The sequence below is a fragment of the Haemaphysalis longicornis genome, unplaced genomic scaffold, assembly GCF_048455015.1.
Source record: "Haemaphysalis longicornis isolate Haplotype H1 unplaced genomic scaffold, Haemaphysalis longicornis Haplotype H1 scaffold_1, whole genome shotgun sequence".
Lineage (NCBI taxonomy): Eukaryota > Metazoa > Arthropoda > Arachnida > Ixodida > Ixodidae > Haemaphysalis > Haemaphysalis longicornis.
In genome coordinates this window covers 480721122-480745552 of record NW_027526203.1, presented here as the reverse complement: position 1 = coordinate 480745552, position 24431 = coordinate 480721122, and the positions used below count along the sequence as shown (strand labels likewise).

At 48.7% G+C, this 24431-nt stretch overlaps 1 protein-coding gene across 4 annotated transcripts in view; it reads left to right on the top strand.

The window, feature by feature from the left end:
- The first annotated feature begins 5974 nt into the window (after window positions 1-5974).
- LOC144156338 (heat shock 70 kDa protein 12A-like) overlaps window positions 5975-24431 on the top strand; it is a 234669-nt gene continuing 216212 nt past the window's right edge. For 2 of the 4 annotated variants that reach the window (XM_077688330.1, XM_077688331.1), the window contains exons 1-2: window positions 5977-6225; window positions 23887-24171. In XM_077688330.1, the coding sequence (XP_077544456.1) occupies window positions 23952-24171 (220 nt within the window). In that variant the 5' untranslated portion in view covers window positions 5977-6225; window positions 23887-23951. Of the gene's footprint in view, window positions 6226-23886; window positions 24172-24431 lie in introns of all 4 variants that reach the window. The other 2 variants (XM_077688328.1, XM_077688332.1) reach the window with 2 other exon arrangements.

The window sequence follows — 24431 nt, the reverse complement described above, 5'->3', positions numbered from 1 at the left end:
AAGTCATCCGCTTCTGTGGAACACAATAGCTCAGTAATTTCTGCAGAAGTATTGCACTTCCCTGCACTATTCATCGGTGTTCATCGGTGTTGTGAAGAGCTGAGCAGCTCATTCTGCTCCGTCAACGAATTAATACCTGTAGTAAAAATCTTTCTTCGAAGCGCAGTTGTGGCTTCAGGCAGCAGTTACCGATTGTGCCTCTTAAACCAGAGCCCCTTGTTACCCTTTAAACAACTCGGCTAAGGGCGGAAAACTATACCATAAACACTCCAATTTTATCAACAGCTTTGCAATGGACAAATGCGTCGCAGCCTAAAGTATTTGCCCCACGCTACACTTCAACGTGACAGGGTGCATTCGTGTGCTTATTGCGCATTCTTAGCAGAAAGCACTTCAGCAGCTGAGAGATTTGGCGCCACTCTGTCTGAGAATGCTGAGTTCATCTGGGAGGTCCAGGACAGATCAGCCACCATCCCCACGCCCTCCCTTCGGGGGCAAGGGTGTCCACCCCCGCAGTGAGTAGCGAAAGTGTTGCTCACTAGAATGCCACCAGGATCGACGAGTGCCATTTTTACGTCCGAGCGCAGTGGAGATATTACGTCTGTTGCCGGCGATCAATAAAGTCTCTTTCACTTTACTTCACTGGATTACACGTGCTAAAATAACTGCCGGATGTTCCTAGTAGCAAACATTGTGATATTCCAAATGGAATTAGATCATGGAACGTTCCCAAGTACAAGAACGTTCCCCCAACTTCACTGGACGTTGAGCGTGGTTTTTCCCACACAATTATCGACTGAAAGGGGGTACAACTTCAAGCAGCAAATCATTGAGATTCGTGTGGTTTTTCATTGCTTTCGATCTTGTCTTTTGGTGTTGAATCACCGTGAATTTCGCGTAAATTTTAAAATAATAGCTCTTCTGCTGCTTATTTTACGGAAGAAAATAAAATTACTTTCCCGCAGCACATTATGTGTCCGCGGTTTCACTGCAAGTCAAAGATTGGTGCTGAAATATTCTTCTGCAGCAAAAAGGAATAGAGCCTATATATGATTAAACGGGAGTATTTGGTGCATATATATGCCTAAATGGCACATCTCAGTGCCTATTATAGGCGCCTAAAACCTGGATTTTTCGTGCCTAAAGTTCCTGTCTCTAGTTATCAATTACGTACGGGAACAGAAAGGGTTGTGGCGGCGGCGAAATGAGACTGTTTTGCATTTCTTAGGATTAAGTATAAAGATGAAGCATTCGTTAGGATTAACGGGTTCCACTTACTGACAGCGAAGGGAGTAGTTGGTCGGTAATAATTAAATAGGTAGTGATAGCATCACTAAAACAGTGCATGTACCAGGGTGTGAGGCTAGTACTTGAAAACCCGTCAACGTCTTCAAAGAAGAAACTTTGGTTTTACGCGCCCAAGCTACAGCTTACTTCTATTCAGCGCGGCGTATAGGGATGGCTACGAATCTTTAGACCACATGCTTCCAGGTCTCGTACGCAGAGCTATTCCAGAGTGACAGCGCTTAGTGGGACACGTAATGGTTTGGCGTTGACCAGCGTGTGCGATTATCGGAAGGACCCCTTCAAACACGCCGCTCTCACCGTTCGCCGCCCCAGTTTCTCTTCCCAACCAACACCGAGCGGCTCCTGAAAGCACTCGTTCGGTGGGGCCCCGACGTGGCGGCAATCCACTGCCGCCGCCGGCCAAGCTCGAATGTGGGATATTGCGTGAGGAAGCATCCCGAAATTGTACCTGCTTGTACGACTGCTTGCCAAGGATTGTGGCGTGATACGATGATGCATGAGCGGTTCGGAACGACACAGCGAGGCGGTTGTTGCGTGTATTTACGTCTGTCAAACACCACTTGTAGAGCGCACGACGTTCATGAAGTGCGCATTCTGACTTTGTTAACACTCTGTCGTTACTCCTCATGAGTGACTGCAACGTCGACGAGCCAAGAAGCAAGGTTGCATGTTTCGCGGATTTCACGAAAGAAGAGTAACCTGAAAAGAGAAATGTGCAGAAAATTCGAGAATTGTGTACTAGTGCGTAAGCACTCCTACGCCGGTTTTCTTCAGTTTGACGTTTTTTCCTCCGCCCAATTATCTCAGTTTACACTACTACAATTATTACGCGCGCTAATTGTGCCAATTGCGCATCCTTTTTTTTTTTTGCAAATGGAGGACGTTATACCATGGGTGTTGTTTGAAGATCTTTTCCTTAATGTTTCAAGACGCGATATTTTTGAAAGCGAAGACTTAGTGTTCTCACTGATACGTCTGCAACGCTAAAACACCTTTGGAGGAAAAGCAACTTTCTCTGGTGATGATGATGATGATGAATGATCGCGGATGAAGTGAACGACAAACCACTTGCGGTGGCCGGAATAGAACCTGGGTCTCTTCCGTTATGAAGCCGGCGTCTGTTCGATTGCTCCATTTCCTTTTTTTATCAGGAAAACTGCTCCATTTGAGCGTAGGCGAAACGGTTTGGGAAATCCAGACGAAAACCAAAGAATCCGTCACGAGCAAGCTTCGCGTTCAACCATCGCCGTCGTTTGACGGAGGGTGCGTGATTTTTATTTCGTTAGCGTAATTTTCACTAGTTCCGTAATTGCAATTATATATTTCTCGGGTATTCAAAATTCCCTTCCACCAATTAGATTCCATCAATTAGATTAGAACGACGCCCCGTCATTCTTCTTCTATGTCGTACTTGTCGGGCTTTTTAGTCTTTAGAGCGGAATCTCACTTGAGCGGGAGTTTCTTGCGCGGTGTGTGATCATTTGTGGTTTCCTGGCGACCTCAGTCCAAGTAATACTAATTGCAAGAGGTATTTGTAGCACAATACTAGTCATCATATACGTAATCGATATAATTTATATATGTAAAATAGGTTTATCTAAACTGAGTGAAATGGCACTGGATTTTTTTGCAACATGTGAAAATAATAGGAATCTAAGAAGACGAAGACCACGGTATACACAAGCAACATATGCAGGCACAACGGTAGACGTTTGTGTCTACCTGCGTCTTCGTCTTTTTTAGCGCCGTATTCTTTTTACTGCAGAAATGAGCCAACCTTCTCATCAAGTTATGTAAAACGCGCATTTTTACGTCGTCGCACCGAGTGCAGGCTGAGCGAGTACACAAGCGGCTACTCCAGTTCCCTCCGCAGTTGTTGATATGCGACCGAAAGCGGTCGCGCAACCACGAGTGTCAAGAAGGACAGGAATGGAATTTAGGATAATGTGAAAAATAACTTGAATCAACGCGTCCAGGAGTAGAATAAGCAATGCTCATTCGACACCCACAACGATTACCCATGCGACGTCACATGAATTCTCACACGTGGCTCTGCAAAGACTGAAACCAGAGAGAGGTGAAATGTACTTAACCACACTTTCTATTACTGCACGACGACAATCACGACTGCTTTATGTGCTTCTTCTTCCGCTTCTGGCTGTTCTCCTGGCGTCCTTACTTTCCGTGGTCTACCCAAGGTAGCCTGGACTGAAATGAAGGAGGTGCTATACCACTCTCCCTTTTTATATATGAAAGCTCGGTGACGTCACTACATGATTTCTATGTCGTGGGGTACGTTTGAACTTGGAGTAGCTTACGCAACCGTAATAATTGCTGGTATTGACAGTCAACCTGGGGAGGTGTGGGTCGCCTTCTTAGTGATAATAGTTTTCTGCTGACGTCGCCACGAAAGTTTGCTTGGGGGGGGGGGGGGGGGGGGGGTAGAGGTATACTGCTTCGCAGTAAAACGTGAGCCGCAAGACAGGAACAGGGCGTCCGTCCTCGTAACAAGGTGAAAAAACGCAGGTGTATAAAAAAAAATAAAGAACTCGACTGCTTTCATGTGTCCGCGTTTCTTTCATATGGCAGCTTTTTTTTACCTTATGTCTTACACACTATCGCAAAAACTGAACGTGATTGATTGATTGATTGATTGATTGATTGATTGATTGATTGATTGATTGATTGATTGATTGATTGAAGGGTTTGACCCACCAACGCAACGCAGGCGATGAGGCGCGCCGTAGTGGAGGGCTCCGGATTAATTTTGACCCCCTGTGGATCTTTAACGTGCGCCTAAATCTCGTACACACGCGCGTTTTTGCTTTTCGCCTCCATCAGAAAAGCGGCCGCCGCGGCCGGGAATCGAACCCGGGACCTCGTGGTCAGCAGCGCAACGCCTTAGCCACTGAGCCCCCGCGGCGGGTGAAAAAAAACTCCCCCCACCTCCCCGAAGGGGATCGTGCCGAAATGCGAATAATACATTGGGTGCACCGATGAGTGCGCTGCGGCAAGCAGTAACGGAGAGAGGCGTGCGCTCCACTGCATTTATATACATTTTCCGAGCGCAGCGAGCGGAGAGAGGGGACGCGGAGAGGAGAGAGAGACCCGCGCAACACGCCCGCCCCGCGCGCGAGCTCTCTCTCCCGCCGAGCTCCGCGATGCGAGCGCCCTCACACGCCCGAGCGCGCTCCTCCTCTCCACTCACTCTCCGCTACTCCGCCCGAGCTCCGCGATGCGAGCGCCCTCACACGCCCGAGCGCGCTCCTCCTCTCCCCTTGCCCTCCGCTACTCCCGCCCGAGCTACCACCTGCTCCGGTTGCTAGGCGCGCCACAGCTGTTGCTAGGGGCGAGGAGGAGCGCGGAGAGATAACACCTGCGGGCGCACGCCGACGGAGCACGACAACCCCCGACTAAGAAATGCATTCGCATTTACGACGACGACGACGACGAAGGCAGAACTACGAGGCGCGCGCTCACGTGCGCTCGCGCTGGAGGAATGCAGGCGCACGCCGGCCAACACCTGCGGGCGCACGCCGCTCGATGGACGCAAGACAACCCCCGACTGATAAATGCATTCGCATTTAAAAAAAAAGAAAAACTGAACGTGATGATCAGTTGCTAGTCGCGTGCTAAGGCGCCGAGATCCCCCAGGAAAACAGCGTCAGGGTACAGCCAAGCCCCATTAGGCGTAGCACGATGCTTCAAGAGTATTATAGAAGTCTGCACTGGTCTGTACTGCGGAAAGGATATCGAGACATGGACAAATGGGTAGAAAAAAATGGCGTGTCAAATCCCAACCCAATCGCCCTCATCAATACCGGTGACGAACAAAGAAAAAAATCATGCCAGAAGTCGAGGCAAGAAGCACAGTGCAACGTTTGTTTAAAAATAGGGTCCTCCCAGTAAGAATGAACGTTCTTTCTGACATGAAGCAGTCTGTGTTAAAAAAAAAAAACATTTTCAGTTTCGCTTCCTAGCGAATATTTCTTCGGGGCTCCCATTCTTGTTCAGTCTGAATCATTTACAAGAAACCCGAGCATAATGACCAATGCATAATGACCGTTGGTTGTTGTTTTTTATTATTATTTTAGTGCAGCTGCCAAAATGTGTATCTTCCACAACAGAAAGAAAATCAGACACAACATCAAGAGATGCTAACTAAATCTTTCTCTCTTGGTATTTACACAGTTGGAGTTAATTTTTTCACCCTTTTTACCTAATTTGGCAAATTAAACGCTTTTGTTTGTCCTTGTCCCGTCCGACTGCGCAGTTTTGAGTATGAATATGAACCAACTAGCCCAACAACATGTTTTGTGAGCTTTTGTCAGCCCCCCCCCCAGCCACCTACCACTTCCTATATTGGTTCCACAACGGATGGAAAAGAATAACACCGGCGCCACTTCCAGTGTAACGACAGGAGCATTATGTAAGCGCTCAAAATCATCCATAGTAGCAGTTGCTCCATGCAGGTTATGCCCACTGAAACGGTTGCTGTTCACAGGATGTTGCTCAGCGGCCATGACACGACAAGAAGCGGCTGCAAGAAGGAGCAAGCGGGAGCATAACCGCATCCGTGTATGACGGAGACGGTGGGCCAGTGACGACAACGGTGTCACCACTTCTGTTGCTGTTTCTTCTTCTCTCCTTCGTGCAGTTGTTTTGGCGTCGGAGAGCAGCGCACTGCAGTACTCGCGGCGTGCCCGCGTTTCGGCCGCTCTCGCCGCTGACGCCGCTCAAGTTTCTCCCGAATGCGCATTCCTGGCGCCGAGACGGAGCCTCCCGGGTGAGCAGTCGCAGCTGCGGGCCGCGCGCGCGAGACGCCTACCGTTGCATTCCCAACAAGTGGCCACAGTGCGCACGGCTGCAGTGAAACGAGCCCTGGACGGACCGCGCGCTGGCGCCCGGCCGACGCAGGTGAGCGACAACGGGTGCTCTGCCGGGGTTTGGAACGGGGACGAGTTCTTTCGACAGAACCGGGCTTTGCTGGCGATATGGGATTAGTCGGTCGGGGATGAGGGGGGAAAGAGTGCTGTTTCGACTGCAATAGCCGCTATACAGCCCCACGTGCGACAAAGTGCTATTCCCAACAAACACAGGTAAATTTGGAAGACTCAAAGTATGCCCGCGAAAACGAACGGTAAGTCCACGACGGGAACCGCTGAGCTGCGATTGGAAGGCGCCCGGGGTCATTCCGAGATCATTCCGTTGCTCTGGCCCGTAACTGGAATGCGATCGGAGCAGGTACGGCAGAATATGAGTTAGGTGTACGGACAATTGAAGAAATGCGATGGTGATGCTGCATTCTTTTGTCTGCTGAATGTACTGGATATGTATAAGCAAAAGAAGCTGATGAAACATGTTTTGGAATTTCCTGAGCGTGAAAAGAAGATAACATTACTTTGAGGTCTGATTGTTCAGCTATAAACAAGGTTTCGAGCTCAATAGATGCAACTTTAAGCCCACAAGTACTGACCCAGGAACAATTAAAAATATGTGAGTTTGGCACTGAATTTCTTCTATTCGGAGCGAATCCAGGTGCTGTTTCAGAAGATTGGCGTGCGGATATGACCACTGTAATTTCGGGGCAACAAGCTTGGAAGGGTGGGGGGCAGGGGTGTTGGAGCTGAAATCTAGACGGAGCAATGAGGCAGGTAAACTCGGAGGAAATTATAGGTTCGATTCACTAAAATTAAGTGCGAGCAGGAGTAACTGGCAGAGACTCCTGCTGGAGGCCAATAATTGTCTTGATTTCACAAAAAATCTCACTGCACTCTTAGACCGTCCACATAGTTCTTTCCGATCCGCACAGAATACACCCAACACACAGGCTCGCACGCAGTTCACCTGACGCCTCAAGCCATTTGAAATGCGGCATCGGTTTTACCGCCGCTGCTTTTGGCGTTCCATAAACAAGGCACATGGAACGGCGAGCAACAGCAGAAGGCTCCCCGTGGGAGGAAATTCGGCCAGCATCAGATTGGGCGCACCGCGAACTTTACGGAAGTAAGCAGCACCACCGCTGAAGGAGAAATGAAAGACGCAAAGAAAGCCTGTGCAGGTAAGGAGGGGCGAACAAATCGTTCGCCTACATTCTGGCATACTGACAATAATTCTGGCATCCTGACAATGGGGCCGTCATCTTAAACCAATGCACACGAGAAAGAAATCGCGAAACTTGATTGCATAGGGCATGCGGAATGAGAAAACAAAAAGAAAGCACTAAAAGGAAAACAAGCGAATACAAGACAATGTTGATTTCGCACCAGCACTCAGCATTATACACTGTTTAACGATAGAGCCGATGCGACATTGCAGTTTCTGTCCTCAGACTAGAACAGCACCCTTGAAGTAGCGAACGCACGAGTGCTGTAGTTTCCTCAGTGGTATAATAAATGCGATAGGGAGAAAGAAAATAAAAATTAGAAATATAAACACATCACTGAATATGTGCAAGTTTCACAGCAGGTTCACTGGCGCGAAAAAAGGAGACAACGAAGACGAACTCTCCCAGCAATGTTGTTATCATATGGCGCACCATGAGGAAATGTTCACCTTTAAACTGGGTACAGTACGCTTGCGGGTCGAACGCTGTGGTAGCTCGGAAGTGGGGCCTTCTTCCACTGAGTATGGGGAGTGGTTCAGCGACTCGTGTATAATTATGAATGAGACGGCGGGACAATCCTGTCCGTACAAGAACTTTCATCGGTCGCGGAAATTTGCTGATCGCTCGAACCTTTTCGTGTCCAGGATAAACTTCATTGTTCATCAAGTGAAATCCCAAAAATTTGATGTTGTTCTTTCTGAACGCGCACTTGCTCAATCGCAGGCCAGGTTTGCCTCTCTAAGCGCCTGTCGTACGCTTCTCAACCTACTGATTAGCTGTTTCCTTGGCGGGAATCAGGATATTGCCGAGGCAACCACCCTCGAGTGTTTCAAGTACTCTGTAACACAGAAGACGCGTTTGAGAGTCTCGCTCGCTCTTCTGAAGCGGTACCTGCAAGTAGCCGTGAGCGAGGTCCGAAACGGGGCAGAGTTTGGCCCCTGCAGGTCTCTCAAACTGGTCGTCAAAGCCAGGCAAGGGCGTTTTTCCTTAATGTGCGTTAAACCGCCGGTAGTCCACGACAAGTCGCTCTTCTCCGTTCTTCTTGGTCACCAGGAGTACCGGACTCATGTAAGCGGAGCGGAGGAGTGCGTATCGGTGACTATTCCTCCGCGCCCACCGCTCACGATTGATTTTCCTTATGGTCTCTGTTTCTTTCATGTTCGTCTTGTAGAGGCGTACAGCGACTGGAGAGCTGCCGGGAAATTATCTGATGTCCATTTCGAGGAGCGGGGTACACCCGAGCTTCTCGCTGTACTCGTTTAGTCGTTAAAAAAGATCCACCTTCTCGGTGCAGGTAGTGCTGCCGCCAACGTCAACTTCTTCCAGTGACATCGGCTCTCGGGCTGTCGTCAGCCATACCTCACTCCGTTTGGCACCCTCTGAACTTCTTGTGAGAGTCCTCCAACACTTCTTCAAACACATGCATCCACACAAATTGTTACTTTTTCTTCATAATCACGTTCTCGCTTGCACTCGGATAAACTGGTATACCGACCTTCCCATCGCACGTATCGGCCAGTACTTCCTTGCCCATTCTGCTCACAATTACCGTTCCTGTGAGGTGAGAGTTGGTAGACAGGGTGATCCAGCTCACCGCCTCAACCTTCAGTTTGGTGTCTTCCGCAACCTTCAAAGTCATGTGTTCACACAAAGCGTGCTCCCGATGTCTAAACGGACAATCACTTTTGCTCAAAAAACGTATGCAGCAGCCCATGCTGTCGTATGTCACGCTCGGCATTTCTGTAAACGTCCGTCCAACGAGTAGGTCGACGGACTGAACCGACCACGAAAACAGGGACTATCTTCGCTATGACGACATCGGTTTGTAAATCGGCGCTAAAGCTGCTTAGATTACCTGCTGCTGACGTGCTGACGCTTCCGCAACCGTGCAGGTGCATGTAGCTTTCTTCCAACTCTGCGCCGCACTGGATGGCAGCAGACCTGCACATAATGCAGCTGGAGCTCCCTGTGTCAACGAGGCCGACGACGTTGGCTTTATCGTCAACCACCACCAGCTTCAGCGGAGGACCGTGCCCCTTGGCCCAGAAATCGGCCACCAACATCTTGCTTGCAGTGGCGTTATGTGGGTCCTGATTTTCTGCACCGCAGGCATTTAAGCTCACGCTTCGGTTCCTTGCAGTCTCTGGCAATGTGTCCGAGAGTGTTACAGTTGTAGCACTTTAGCTCATCTTTGTCATTATTGAGCTGTGGTCTTGGGTCCTTGGTCGAAAGCCCAATGACCCCTTTTCGGTCAATCTGTCCTGGATCCTGTCCTTTGACGTACTCCTTGTTGTTATGTCCCCTCGTAACTTCATGACGCTCTTGCTTTGCCTATCCACCCGCTCATACTCTTCAATGTCGTACATGAGGTTGTCTTCCTCGTCACGCGTGCGACCCATCAACATGGAACACAACCTGCTTGATCTCAATCCCACCAGGACTTGTTCGCGGGACTCTTGAAAGTCGAGACGCACCTCGCTTCGCAGTCGTACCTTAGCGTGAAAGTACGCCGTGGTGCTCTCATCCCTCTACAAGGCCTGTTATTTCATCCTCTCATCTTTCTTCTACATTTGTTTGGCTGATAAAACTGCGTCGAAAGTGAATATCGAAATCTTCCCATGATTGTACACTACAACGACGGCTACGGAACCAATCCAAAGTCGGCCCTGTTAAGTGGGAGTTTGTGGTCTCTAATTTGACCTCTGCAGGCCATTTGTGCGGTGTTGCCGTTCTCTGCAAATTTTCTAACCAGTTACTTGCTAAAACTTAATCGCCTTCAGCCGTGAAATTGTGTATTGCCAAACTAAGTTCTGGCATTATCTGAAAGGTCGATACAGCACCTGTTTGCTCTACGGACAATTCTGAGCTTAGCTCATCTTTTTCAATGATTATTTTCATGCGGTCGTTCACCGAAAACGTCTTCTCAATGTATTTCGCCATATCGCACTTCCTGGTCGGTCGTCTCCAGCAGTTGTCAACCCAAACAAATATCAAAAGACCTGCAACTACAGAACAAACAAAACCAACTGGCAGCGTAAACCTCTTGCGCGTCTTCTTACAGCAGTTGCTCGCAACAGTAATGATATGCACAAAAAAAATTGCAAATTCCTTTCGTTGCAAATGTCAAAAGACGCTAGTCTTTGTAGGCATTTGCCAAGGAAATGCCCCCCTTCACTTTCCCGCTCACCTCTCATGCTGTTCCTGTTCCGTCGCGCTCATCCCAAAGTAAACACACTAAAGGTTTGCTCAAGGCGATTTGAATTTACCGCGTTCCACTGCTACAGGCCGGGTTCCTCGATGCCAGCGCATCAGTACGGCGGAGACGCGCGTGAATCGAGGCGGCCGATTAAGTGGAACTTTTCGTTGCTGCTGCCGCGTGATTTTTCATATGCCGCCAGGAGGCGGCGGTTTCCTGCAGTAAATGTAGAATATCATTTGCTACCAAAAAACTAAGCACCCAGGAATTTTTTAAAAAAGGAACACTGTAAATATCCCTTGTGTACTAATTTCCTGTCTTATATTTGCGTAATGCCTTGTTCTTGTTCAACAAAGCTGGCAAGTATGAACACATAAACCGGGCTTAGACATTTACATTTGGCTGTGAGTATATAAGACTATTGCGCACTCAGCATTTTACTTGGCTTGGTGGCTGAATCGAGTTACAGACAGACCAAAATTTCTGCGTTTAAGTAGCCCAAGAAAGATGATTATCGTCTTTAAAAACTATTTTTCAATACGGACAGACACACCTTGGAATTCGAGTACAGAAATGTGCACAAAGCTCACAGTTGGCACCCCGCGTTCGCTCCTAGCTCTCACACGTCGAATGCAAAAATAAGTGCAAAACTCAGTTGACGCTCATTGCAATTTATACTAACGCACTGGTCCAAAAAGAAAAACGGCTCAAATGCTAGCAAATACTAACACACGACGAAAACAACAGAAACACAGCCCGCTCAAATGCTTCGCTCTAAGTTCTCTCATTTCGCAAAACGAGTAGTTTTTGGTCAACTCACAAACCGTGGCCAGTTCTTCTTTGGTATTCAATAGGTTTTCGCGGTTGGCGCATCATTGAAGGCTCTCGGTGGCACCGGTTGATTTTAGGGCGTGGACTAGAGTCCGATGATCCCACTTCTGAAAATGGTAACTTCAGGAATTGTTCACTTCGACTCTGGTCGCCTTCTTTCTTCTGGCTGGTAGGATAATAACTCCCGCACAATTTATCGGAGCAAGTGATTTTGTGATAATTGTCTTAATTTTATGAAGAAAACTCTCAATGCTGCGGGGTGGCTCCACCCTTAGACCACTCACGATTCGCACAGAATACGCCCAACACCCACGCTCGCACTATGACACTCAATCCCTCGATTCCGCGCTAGCGTGGGTTCGACACCCACCCTGGACGCGTGTTATTCTTCAAGTTCTTTCCTGCACACATTTAAAGTGTTAACTTCACTAATCGCATTGGAAAAAAGGCCGACTTACCACCACTGGCTCTCAGACAGTTTTCTATGCAGTTACTGTACGAACAACACAATGACCGGAAGCATGTATACACAGACGGTTCTGTGACGTCCTCGAGTTCGGCAGGTGCGGTGGTTATACCATCAGAATCAACCAAGATTCGATTCCGTGTCGCCTATGTGACGAGCTCGACGGGTACTGAACTTGCAGCCATCCGTGAAGCTCTTCAATACATCATGGAAGCTTCTCCCCAAAAATGGTCCATTTTTACCGACTCCAAAGGCGCCCTGCAAAGCTTCCGAGCAGCCCTGCGCTACGGTCCTTTGCACCAACTAGTGACAGAAATTCGGGAATTATTTCACCAGGCTGTCATAAAGGGCCATAATATTGTATTTCAGTGGCTGCCAAGTCACTGTGGAATCACCGGCAATGTCTCGGCTGATGCAGCTGCCCGGACAGGCCATGACAGTGAAAGGACCATCTTGCTTCCGCTTGCAAGGACTGATGCCGCTAGGCTGCTTCGTCAGTTCGCGCGGAGGACCTCCATTACTCAATGGAATACACCGGACTTTGTGCACCCGCGCCTCCACAACCAGGACCCTCTACTCCGGCGTCGTCTTCCGTGCGGGCTGACTCGATCACAGTCTACTTTACTTTGTAGGCTGTGGTTGGGAGTGGCCTTCACGAAAGCCTACTCCTTCCTCATCGGGATGGCCAGTAGTGCTCACTGCGACGCCTGTGAGGTTGGAGAGACAATCGACCATGTGCTTTGTTGTTGCCCCGAGTATTCCCACTCGCTGCGGTGAAGCAGTAGATATGTAGGCATCGCGCGCACAAGGTCGCGTGTCCGATTCCGGGATGCTATGTTCCTGGTGGAACTAAATACGGCCTAGTGTGCCATGTTTGGGTGCACGTGTCGGCATCCAAGATCGTTTTTATGCCCGCAAGCGCGCATGCCTCGGCGGGCCCGCGGGCCGTTTCTGCGGGCGAAATCGGACATATTTTGTGTCTGTTTATTCACAACTTCACACTTCACCACTACTGATTGCCAACCAGCTGGGCTACTTTACTTTTACCTGGCCTCTACTGCTTTATGCAACATTCCGAGTTTTGGCTAACCTATCTTTAATATACCACTATTTGAATTCCAACTTTTCAGGATTATAGGGGGATAGGCTTATTTTAAAAGATGGATTAACTGTTATAATCATGCGATAATCAAAAGGACAAGTTTTGCGCCAATTTCCAAGCCCTTTCCTTGTTCGGTAAGTAGGCGCATATTATTTGTAACGAGATACATTTTCAATACGCCCAGTCTTTTAGGCGTGTGTGCGTACACATGGGCGTACCGAAGTCGTTTACAAGCTTGGACCGTATCAAAAGCACTACATCGGGACGGTACATGGCTTTTCTCGCGCACGCGTGGGTTTTCCTTGTTTGGTGCCATTCAAATGGCTTATCTTTTCGAGCTCGCACGTGGCGCGGAGTGGTGTGTCGGCTCGCACGTTTGCGAGCAATTGTCGCGCGCTCAAGGCAGCGGCTGATCTCCGGTTTACGACGCCCGCAGGAGTCAGGTTTCCCAGCGCCGCTTGCAGCGGGATGGGTGACAGCAGGGCGCTCCCGGAGCGGCTTCATCCATAACTGGCCGCCTTATTGACCTGGATTCGTGCCCAGTGGGCATTGCGGGCCAGGCTGCCCGACCCGTTGGCGACGTCCTTCGCGCGCCCGTATGTGTAGTCACGCTTCGTTTGGGCGGCGCTGGCTTCGCAAGTAGGGATGGTAGAAGGATTTGGGCCCACTTCGAGCGGTCAAGCCTGACAGAGCGGTTATTTTGCTTGGAGGGCACATTATACACCCCAACCACTTGTTTGCACGGGGAGCCCTTGCGCTGCCTATAGACTCTGGTTCTCTACGAAATCAAGGGACCAAAGATGCCTGTTTCCCGAAATTATTCACAGCCTGTCTAGAACGAGCTTGATTGGTATAAAAATGGAGAATACCTGGTTGAACCAACTGAGATTTACATTGCAGGCGACATGTCTTCCTCGTTGTGCCAGCCGAACACATGCAAGGACTGGTTCAGGAACTGTACTTCGAAAGCTGTGTCGTAGGGCTAAAGACAAATATGCACACATCCAAAGACGCTCAGATCCACTCTCCGTGAGTCTAGGTAATGAAATCCTACAAAAGATGGATGAATACAGCAATCTCCGACAAGTTGCTGGCGTTGATCGAAACAACGAGAGGGAAGCCGGGCATGGGCTGGGGTGCAATCTACAAACGCTCTCAAGTAATAAACACTACGTGAATGTCTCCGGCAAAGCGGAGTGTGTGGAATTTCCTCAGACAAGGAACAATGGGCCGTAGCCCAGCCTGTTCTTGGGCGTACGCGCGAACCATGTCCGGGCCAAGGGGACTCATCCGCTACCCCGACACGAGGGAATCCGCCGCTACAAATAAGAGTGTGCAGCCACTGCGTACTCCCGGTGAAAGAAAACTTCAGTCGGCCCGGCGAGCCCCGAGGAGAAGGACGGGAGCAACGCTTAGACACAGGAAATGAGCGCCTTGCACTAAGGAGAAAACCCGGGTGGAAGGCGTCTTAGCTCAAATTAAGAAAAACGAGTGCAGCCGGTGTGTACTGCGGAGAAGTTGATGCCGCTGTGCCACCAGGGCAGCATAGTTACTACCAAAAGACTAGACGAGAGATAGGGGAAGACAGATGGCTTCGATGGAGGGATTAAAGAAAGTTAGTTTGGTGACAAAAAGTAGATTCGGACAGCGCGGGATAGGAGCAGCCTATGGGGAGGCCTCCGCTCGGCAGAGAGCATAAACGTGATGATCAGGACGGGGGTGAATGAGTCTTATGACACATTGAATCAATCCTTAAACCAATTCTCTTCAAGCTTGTTTGCCTGCAGTATCGCCAATCTCTATCGTAAAAGGCTCCCACAGGTCTTTGTCATTTCGAGGGTCATTTACAGCCCACCTTTTCTCGGCCCGTGGAACTGAGAAGATTAACATTCAGAAATGCTACAGACAGGTGGCGGTCCTCCCAATATTAAGCAATACTGACCCAAGAAGAAGGTAGTCCTCTATAGCACGATCGGTGAACTAATCTCAGCCGATCTGGTCTGCCAATTTAAAAGGCTTGAAAAAACAGAAGCGGGGTTATGTACTCCGACGCCTGCCCACGAATGAGACTCCAGAGAGCCGAGTCCGAAAGGGAAAAATCAAAGCCGCTTTCTTCGGAGCAAGAGGGTTCTCCCACGCAACCTGCGTAAAAGTCCAAAGTCCCGGCCGTGTCGGAGTGGCGCAACGGGATGTACGTCGGCTTCGTAACGCGAGGGACCCAGGTTCGAATCCTGTCCGAAGCGTCTTTTTCTTGCGTCGCTTGATGCCCCTTTGTGGAAACCCATTATATGTGTTGGCTTTCCTGCAGGGCATTTCGGGCATGAAAACTTGGATTGCAGACTTTCACTTTCGACTTTCAAGACGTCGGGTTTCGACAAGAGAAAGCTTCGCGTAACCACCGCCTCTCACTTCACCCGCGAGCCTTTCACTTCAGTCGTCAGAGAACCTCGTCTTTCCTGCGGTGCGTCTCGGGGCATCAGTGGGGCATGGAAAGGTGCAATCTGAAAACTGGAACACTGTATTTGGCAAGGTAACGGCAACATTCTAAGGCTTGCCGCCAACGTAGAGGGAGGCATGCATGCAGTGCCGCGCCGCGTTTGAAACAGGCAGGCCCCAATCGATAGGCACTGAGCAGTACGCGCGCCGCGCCTGGTATGAACGATGGAAAAAAACGCGCGTCGGTTCTCAGCGGTTTTCGGGCCACTTCCCCAGGGTGTGCCCTTCCCCGAAGTGAGCCTGTCGCATTTTAACCGACGAGAGACGCTGCGAACTTCCTGGAAAGTAGCGCGACGCCAAGCACAAGTTCCACCATTTGCGTTCTTTCTTTCTTTTCTTGCGAAAACAAACTGAGTGCCCCTGGCCAGTGGCTAGGCTTGGGAGTGGAAATGCATGCGGCTCGAGGTGACAGACGGCGAGTTTTCCTCACTTTCGGTAATCCGAGAAAGCGGCGGCGGGAGCGTGCTCGTAAGGTTGGGCGTCGCTCCAGCTGCTCGGAGACCGGCGACGGCGCGTCATGGCGTTGGCCGCATCTGTCGTCCGCGGCGGGAACGAGGCGCGCGAGACACGAGCGCAGCGCTAAGAAAACGAGCCATCGACAACGCTCTGGTTGCCGCCGAATCCATTAGGAAGGGAGAGGAGGGGCTGCAGCGCGCAGTGTAGGAACTGCCGGGAGGGGAGCTCCGGTATGGCAGTCAAGAAAATGACCTTGCTGGTTCCCTTCCCGTTGTTGACATTGTATGGAGGGCTTTTATGTCTGCTATACACGGATTGATCACGGCACGTTCGTTCTCACACACTGGGAACACTCAGTACACACTTGAGTGGACACCGCGTACGCCGTCGCAGCTGGCCGCTTGGCTGCCCCAAGAAGAAAAAAAAAAAACGGCGAAAGGAACCCGCAGAAAAAGCTCTCGGGAACCCGAAGGAGTGCGAGCGCATCCTCGGCAAAGCAGACGAACAGACGAGCGGGCCGTCCTGAGCGTGACGTTGCGGGTCCCCGAAATCAGGCTACCCGCGGCCGACCGCACTTTGCGCAGCATTCGCGGCAAACAAGCGGCCTCCCTGTGCTGCGGCGGCCGACTCGTCTGCGGCCACGCGATACCGGGGCGCGCGATGGGAGATGTGCCGGACCCGTCCCGAGCGGGCACGCGACGACGCCGAGAAGGGGCCGTCCGTCTCGCTCCACGGGAGTCTCGGACCTGGGGCCGAGGGTCGCAGTCCTGAAACGAGGTGGGTGTGGGATTGGCCGAACTTCTCGCGCCTCTGGATGGTTATGCTTTTCATGTCAGCGCCGTGCCGTGTTCTCACGTTTTGTGGCATCTCGTACTGCACCTTAGACAAAGGCAGATAAGTCTATAATGAGTAATGTATGCGGCGCTTTCGGAGCACGAGCAACCATCTTCGTTAAGGCGAGCTTCATAACACGTGTGCACAGGAACACTGGTAGTTTCTCAGACATTCTTGTGGTCCCCCTCTGAAGCACCCAGCATAATCCGGCCTATATTGGTAATGAGTACAGTGGCGCCGCTCCCCCACAGTAAGCAGCTGGCGCTTTTTTTTCTGTTACAGGCCTAGGTTATTCCTTTGTTATTGCGATGGTCGACATTCTCCCAATCTCAAGTTGCTCTAGGTAACTGTCGATTGACAAAGCTGCAAAGGACATTTGGAAGCGCGCTTTATGCCGGTGCGTAATCTTACAAATACAGAGCCTACTACCATACCCTCCGTTCTGTGATGACGTTGAGTAAAATTGAAGGCCTACACAAAAAGAAATATTGTAACAACTGTTAGCAGGTCAAAGCAGCATGACATCTCTCGTAAAGGACATTCTGAAGAGGCAGAATGAGAGCGATAAAAAAATGGCCGGAGTGCGAATCTAATTTCTGGCCTGGACACTCATCTGTCAAGCATAAGCTATTTAAAACCGGAAGTTGGGTATCTTAAACCAATCATTACTAGCACCCGAAATGACACAGCTTACCTTCTATAACAAGTTGACGATTTGGAAAATTGGAGAAAAAGGAACAACCTTATCGGGCATAGAATAGACGAACAGGACAAGGCATCACCCGAAGAACTAAGGGATGAGATAAGAAACGACGTGTTCCACGAAAAATTGAGTCATAGTCGAAGGCATAGAAGTTTGTCACAGATTAAGCCGGCGTGGGGAAAGAAGCCACCCGGTTATCGCTAATCTGCTGGACTAGAGTGAACTTCTAGTTCACTCTAACTGGACTATCGGGAAAGAGGAAAAAATTTAAACGGGTGCGGCAAATTGAAAGAAACCAGTATATCTGCGTTAGAGGATTTTTCTAAGAGGATAAGGGAAATTCGAAAGAAGTTATGGCAAAACTTGAGTAAGCAAGAACTGGTGGAGCTAAAACAGGACTGTTTTTCGACACTCAGAAATGACGGGGCAACATATGCATGGGGCGAAGGAAGCGACAAACGCTGCACGGAAGAATAAGCGACACGACGAGCTTAGACAGGACTCGCTATTTTAAATGTGAACAGCCGAGGCGCTGTGAACAAACATGTATGGCTCGAAGGGTTACTTGTTGCTCGTGATGCGGAATCCGCTCCGCTCACCGAAACAGGACTAAGGGATGATATCTCCGACTGTGAACTTATTCCTGCTAACTATAGGGTGTTTCGTAAGGACTGCGACAGAAGAGGCAGGGGAGGAGCTGTTCTCTTTTAAAGTACCATTACGGTTTTAAGGATGCCTAACATTTCAGGTGTTGAAAGTATTTTCTGTAAGGATACAATAATAAAATTCCACCTAATTGGAATAGTTATTTACCACCCGACACCCAACTCACCTTTTGTGGATTGGACAAACTTTTGGCCAAGTGCAGAAAAATAAGATAAAATATTAAATATTGCTTTCACGTATGACCTAACTCAGGTTGTAAACTACAACAGAAAAACGCAAAAACGAATCAGCCTCCGTTCTTGATTTATTTTTTGTTAGCGGTAGCATGAAAAGTAAGACTTTATGTCGTGTTACGTCAAGTATTTCGGTCCACCAATCTGTGGTGCTAAATTTAGAAGATGCTCAGTGGCTATGACGTTGTGCTACTGAGCTCAAGAAAGGGGGTACGATTCCCGGCCGCGGAGGCCGCTTTTCTGATGGAGGCGAAAAGCGAAAACGCCCGTGTGTTCAAGATTTTGGCGCACGTTAAAGATCCCCAGTGCCCTCCCCTACAGCGCACCTCATCGCCTGTGTAGCGTCGGCGCGTTAAACCCCACACACTAAACTTTTTTACGCTCTTTTTGGCCTAAAAGGGAGTAAAAATCTTGTCCCATTGCTAACACCCTTAAAAGGTGTTTTGGCAAAAAAAAGGGTATACGGATGAAAAAAAAAAGTGTTGATCTCAACACCCTTAAAAAATGGTGTCGAGGATGCTCAACACCCTAAAAAAGGGGTGTTGAGCATCCTCACATCCTTTTTTAAGGTGATGGCATGCGTAGTGGCAATGTGAATCGGCGGAGCGCGCAGCATTCAGTACAAAGAACCAACACGCGCAAGTTACAGTTGGAACGCAAATGAATTGAGCAAGAAAACCAACGGGATGCAAGCGGTACAGGGAGTGCATACTTAGTAACACATGTGCTGTTCTTGCTTTTATATCCAGCAGAGGAAAGCGCCCCGATCAAGTCGGTGGGCTTGTCGCAAAAAACAGATATTTTAGCACTAATTTTGGAAGTATGGATTTTACTATGAGAATATATAAATGAACACGCGGATTTGCAAAAACTTTTAATCACAAGGTAGTTTTTGTGTTCAATTTTATTAAATACCAAACAAATCTTCCCCGTCACCTCAACACCCTTCAAAAAGGGTGTTCATTATTTCAACACCCTTTTTCCCAGAAGGGCGTGAAGCGACAAATTAGGGTGTTCGAAACTAAGAAAAAGGGGGTAAAGAAAAAGGGTGTAAGAATAAGGGTGTAAGAAAAGATTACCAACTAAAAAAAAAGGTGAAGAGACCTCAAACTTTGGAAGCATTTTGTACCTGTTTACACGGGTGGACTGAACATTTTCTACAAGCGGGGATGTTTTCTACCTCACGATGTTTAAAGCAATATGAATTGGCATAATTTATTACCAGTGAAGCTCTTTAAGCTTAAGCTTGAGCTAGTTTCGGTGGCATTAGCAAAAAAATACAAAGAAAAAGAACTGCGACACATCTAAAGGATGCACCACCGCAGATAGGGTATTATAACAGTGAAGTCGGCTTTCGAGCTTGCCGTGTGAGCACGAGGGGTGTATGCGTATGCGCACCTCTTACTATACCATTTCAAAGGTACTAGTCTTTTTTCGATTCTAAAAGGCAAAAAATTGGCGCAGCTTTCAATAGTAGTGCAAGGCTGGAGAAACAGCATAGCTGGGGGACGACCTAGCTTGTATCCCCCTCACATCCCCTGGCAATGGGGGGGACACACTGGAACAGCCTTGTAAAATCCGGTTAAACATGGCCTCACCCCTCAACGGTCATCCTAGCTTAGCAAGAACATTGCAAAGCTTAGCAAACATAACAAAACTTAGCAACATCGGAAGAAACTAGGTCGACCCCCGGCTCCACTGTTCTTTTTTTGCAACTGAACGCCTATTTCACACCGTTTCAACAACCTACAGAAAGCCAAGCGTGTTGCAGTCGGTAAACACCCTTGTCGCCACACGTCTATAGACTTTTTAATTTTGAAGGTTAAAATTGGTGTTTCACGTGCCAAAGCTAAACTTGGGGCATGAGGTGCTATGGAAACGAGCGATCATTGCATACGAGGAATTTTTTTGCGTTTGAAAATTCCTTGCGAATATAGGAGTATATGAGGGGACGGCCTCTTCTTTACAGTGCTATTATGCATCCAAGCATGACCTTATTCAATTAACAGCAATGAACAGCTGAACTCCTTTTCCACACCTTTTCAACACCCTAAGAAAAACTTAGGGTGTTTAAGTTGATCAACACCCTTTTTTTACACAAAAAGAGTGTAGAGATAGGAAAAGGTGTTGAGATTCAAGAAAAAGGGTGTAAAGGCCTCCCAACACCCTTTTTCCGCTCATGCTACACCCTTTTTGGCTAAAAGGGTGTAAAAACGTTTAGTGTGCACAATTAATCAATTAAATCCAGAAGATGTTCATGCAGTGGATCATAACTACATTTGCATGCACCCAAATATGTCTCGCGCTGATGGCGAATCTATCATTAATTTACATGTTGGACCTCTGTTACGACAATATCGCCAACGCGGCGTGCACTTGATTGAATTGTGGCTCAATTTGAAAGACATTGTCCACGACAGCATAGAAAGCCTTCTGCCTAAAATTTCTAGCTCAAAAAATTAACGATTAAAACATTAACGAAGTCTAAAACTTCTACGAATGTCCAGAAAGAATCTATAATGGATAAAGTATCAAATGAGCTCAATTAAATATATGCCAAGATAGAGATAAATACTCTCGCTCCTCGCGAGTTTAATGTGAGCGTCCCCCGAGCGATTGTGTAGGATTATTATACCAAGGTCTCACTTTCTTGACATGTTCGTCATAGACCACAAATGCGTGCATGACGATGAAGTTATTCCCGCCACCCTAGTAACTATTCCACGACAGTTCATACGAATGTCAATAATGTTCTTCCTGCGTTTTCAATGAATCTTCCCCTTCTTTCTGATGTTAGTATTTCTGAGCATGGAATATTGAATTTATTGTTAAATATTATTATGATAAAATCTCCAGGACCAGACGATATCCATAAAAGATACGCGGAATGAAGAGCAGAGTACTTTTACGTCGTTTTCACGAGGTCTGTAAACGAAGGGTCTTTACCTGATGACTGGAGGCTGGCCAGAATCAAACGTGTGCAGACAACCGGAGGAAAAGCTTGTATTACAAATTGCCGCCCGATTTCACTCACTTTGACAGCATGTAAACTGCTGGAACGTATCATTTACAAGCACGTAATTAACTATTTAGGAAAAATAACGTAATAACAAATGTGCAGCATGGATTTCGGGCTGGTTTCTCGAGTACTACTCATCTAGTGGAAATCGTTCATGACTTTGCGAGTGCAATTAATGAATAAGAGCAACTAAAGTTATATTTATTGATTTAAAAAAATATTTGATAAAGAGCAGCACCAGAAGCTTCTGCACAAATTAGGACATATTATACGAAATGATAAATTGCTTGCTCGATTTCTACATACCTCCGAAATTGAGTCAGTTGGTCGTAATCAATAACTTTTTCGAACTGTACACCGTTTGATTCTGGCGCCCATCAGGGGTCGCTGCTGGACCCTTTATTGGTTTGTTATGTGTTAATGATATAGTTTCTGACCATTCTATTCATATTAAGTTGTACGCTGATTACTACATCGTCTATGAAAAGATACAATCTCCACAAGACAAATTAAGACTGAATAATGACTTTCCGAAAATGATTGCTCGGTGTAACGACTGGCAAATGTCCATCAACTTTGAAAAAGCTGTCTTCATGAAAATAACCTACAAAAAGGCCCCTCTCCAGTTCAATAACGACCGCTAATAAAGTTCGTCTGCAGGAAGTAGAACGGGACAAGTACCTTGGCCAGTGGATAAAGAACAAGCTTTCCTGGACAAAACGCATCGACAGCGTCACACCTAAATCACTACGCAAGTTATTCTTTCTACGGCCTTCCTTAAAATCCTCCACCCCAAATGTGTCTCTTCTTGCATACAATAAAATTATCCAACCAATGACAGAGTACGCAGTAATAATCTGGGAGCCATTCACAAAGGCCAATGTTAATAAATTAGAAAGGCTGCAAAAAAGGCTGTAAGATTCGTTTACAATTCATATGGACACACCTCAATATTAAACTTCCTTTCACAAAGTGGAATGTTGCCAGTCTCAGAAAGAAGCCGGATTTGACGCCTGAAGTTCTTCTTTCAATTAATTCGAGGACATTACTTCACCGCCATTTCCCGTATTTTAACATATTCATCGTGTTAAAACATACGACGCCGTCACGTGTTTTCTATAACCCATTTGAACCCACAAAATAATTGTTTCAAATATTCTTTCTTTCCTCGCATTATCGCTTGTACTGAGGACGGGGAGGAGGAGGAATAAACTTTATTTATATCTTAATTCTGGACCCACGGGGGTCCTCTCAGTCCAGAAGTCCCTGGGCGGTCGCTGCCTGGCGGGCTCTTTCAACCAGCCGAAGCTGATTGCCGGGGTCCGGGCTGGCTAGAGCGCCTTCCAAGTTCCCACTGCTCGTGGTTGGGGGAGGAGAGGGGGTGGGGGCAGGGATGGCGTGTGGGAGCACGCCCAGATCATGTAGTGCCGCGTTGGGGGCAGTAGGAGGTGGGGTGGACGGCGTGGAGGAGGGTGCCGTGTCGGTTTGAAGGATGGGTGCTCCGCTGTTCCCACACCGTTCTCCTCCCACATTCTTGGGGGCTGCGCTCTCGGCTGCGCGTGATCCAGTCTACAGGGCGCCTCGGGGTATGCCGATATGTGCATTCGTATCGCATCCATCTGCTATCTTTCCATTAATTTGCTTATTAAATTAACCCGGGTTTTATTAGTTGATCGGTTGTTGGCAGGTTTTTCCAATATTTTCGCAGCCCTGTATTGAAAGTGTACCGTAAGGGAACTCAACAAACGCAATTTCGCGCGAATATTCCACATAATCTGCCGTAACTATTTATTTTGAACCAGCAACTATCATTTCTGTTTGGGAATTCTTTGTCGGTTTAGGTTCGCCGTGCTTTATACCGGGACTGGCATGTGAGGGGTGCGAATCAAATTTCAAGTTATGGGGCTTAATGCGCCCAACGCGCCCCTAGTAGAGGGCACCGGGTTACTTCTTATACCTGCGGATCTTTAACGTGCGCCAGGATCGGCGGCACACGGGCATTCTATTAGTGGTGCTGATCATGTGATGGCTTATGGAACCTGTACATATATATTATGAGGTAGAACGGTTGTCGTTTCAAGTGAGCTGCTCCCGCGTCAGGCGTTTCTGCAGCACACGCCTGTATAGCGCGTCCAAGCGCACATTGCCTTCACCCGCCTTCTGCCTCCCAAACCCCCCCACCACCACCCGCCCTCCTCTTCACACGCGGAGGCTGAAAGGTGCACTCGGTTCGGGTTCCAGCTCATTTGCGGCAAAAATAACGCTTGGACTAGGTTTTTTTTTTTTTTCTGGTCGAGTTCTGCTCCGACGTCCTGCTCTAAGCACTGAGTAGGATCTAGTCATCTTGGCCAAACTCGCACTAGCTTGAACGCGAGAGTGTTTCTGTTTTGCACGGGTGAGGGCAGAAAGGTGCTTCGCATGCCCCGTCGCAGCTGGTCGAGCATGATTTCCGCGCGTCCTCCGTGCGCAGGGGAACGGAACCGCGGCCGGCGGTGACGCTGCCTTCCGGACGGACGGACGGACGCCGGCGGAAGCATGGCGGCCGAGGGCCGGAACTACGCCGCCTACGCCGCCACACCACCGGCGCCGCCAGTCAGGGGACCGTCCAGTCTGCTGAGGTCCTCGCAGCGCATGGCGCCTCGCATGGTCCGCGCTCTGCCGCAGCACATCTTCGACAGCCTGCCGGAGTCGGCCGTCGATCCGGCCAGCCGCCCCGATGAGAAAGCCCGCGCACAGACGCCTCGCACACGTGGCGGTGAGTGGGCGGCTGAAATACGCACTCTTAGGGGGTCCCCGTTCCTTGACACACCACCATTGCGACCCAGGCGATTGTCCCCTTGATTGTTCTTTCTTACTTTCTACGCGCTAGCGCCGGCAGAATACTCTGAAATCGAAACTGGGACGAACAGGCGCCGAAAGCCGTGCAAAAGTCGGCTTTCCTGTGTTGTGCGGTGCCTTTGTCTTCCAATCCGATGCCACGGAGTTCCTCGATTTCCGTGAGCCGTACGTGGCCGC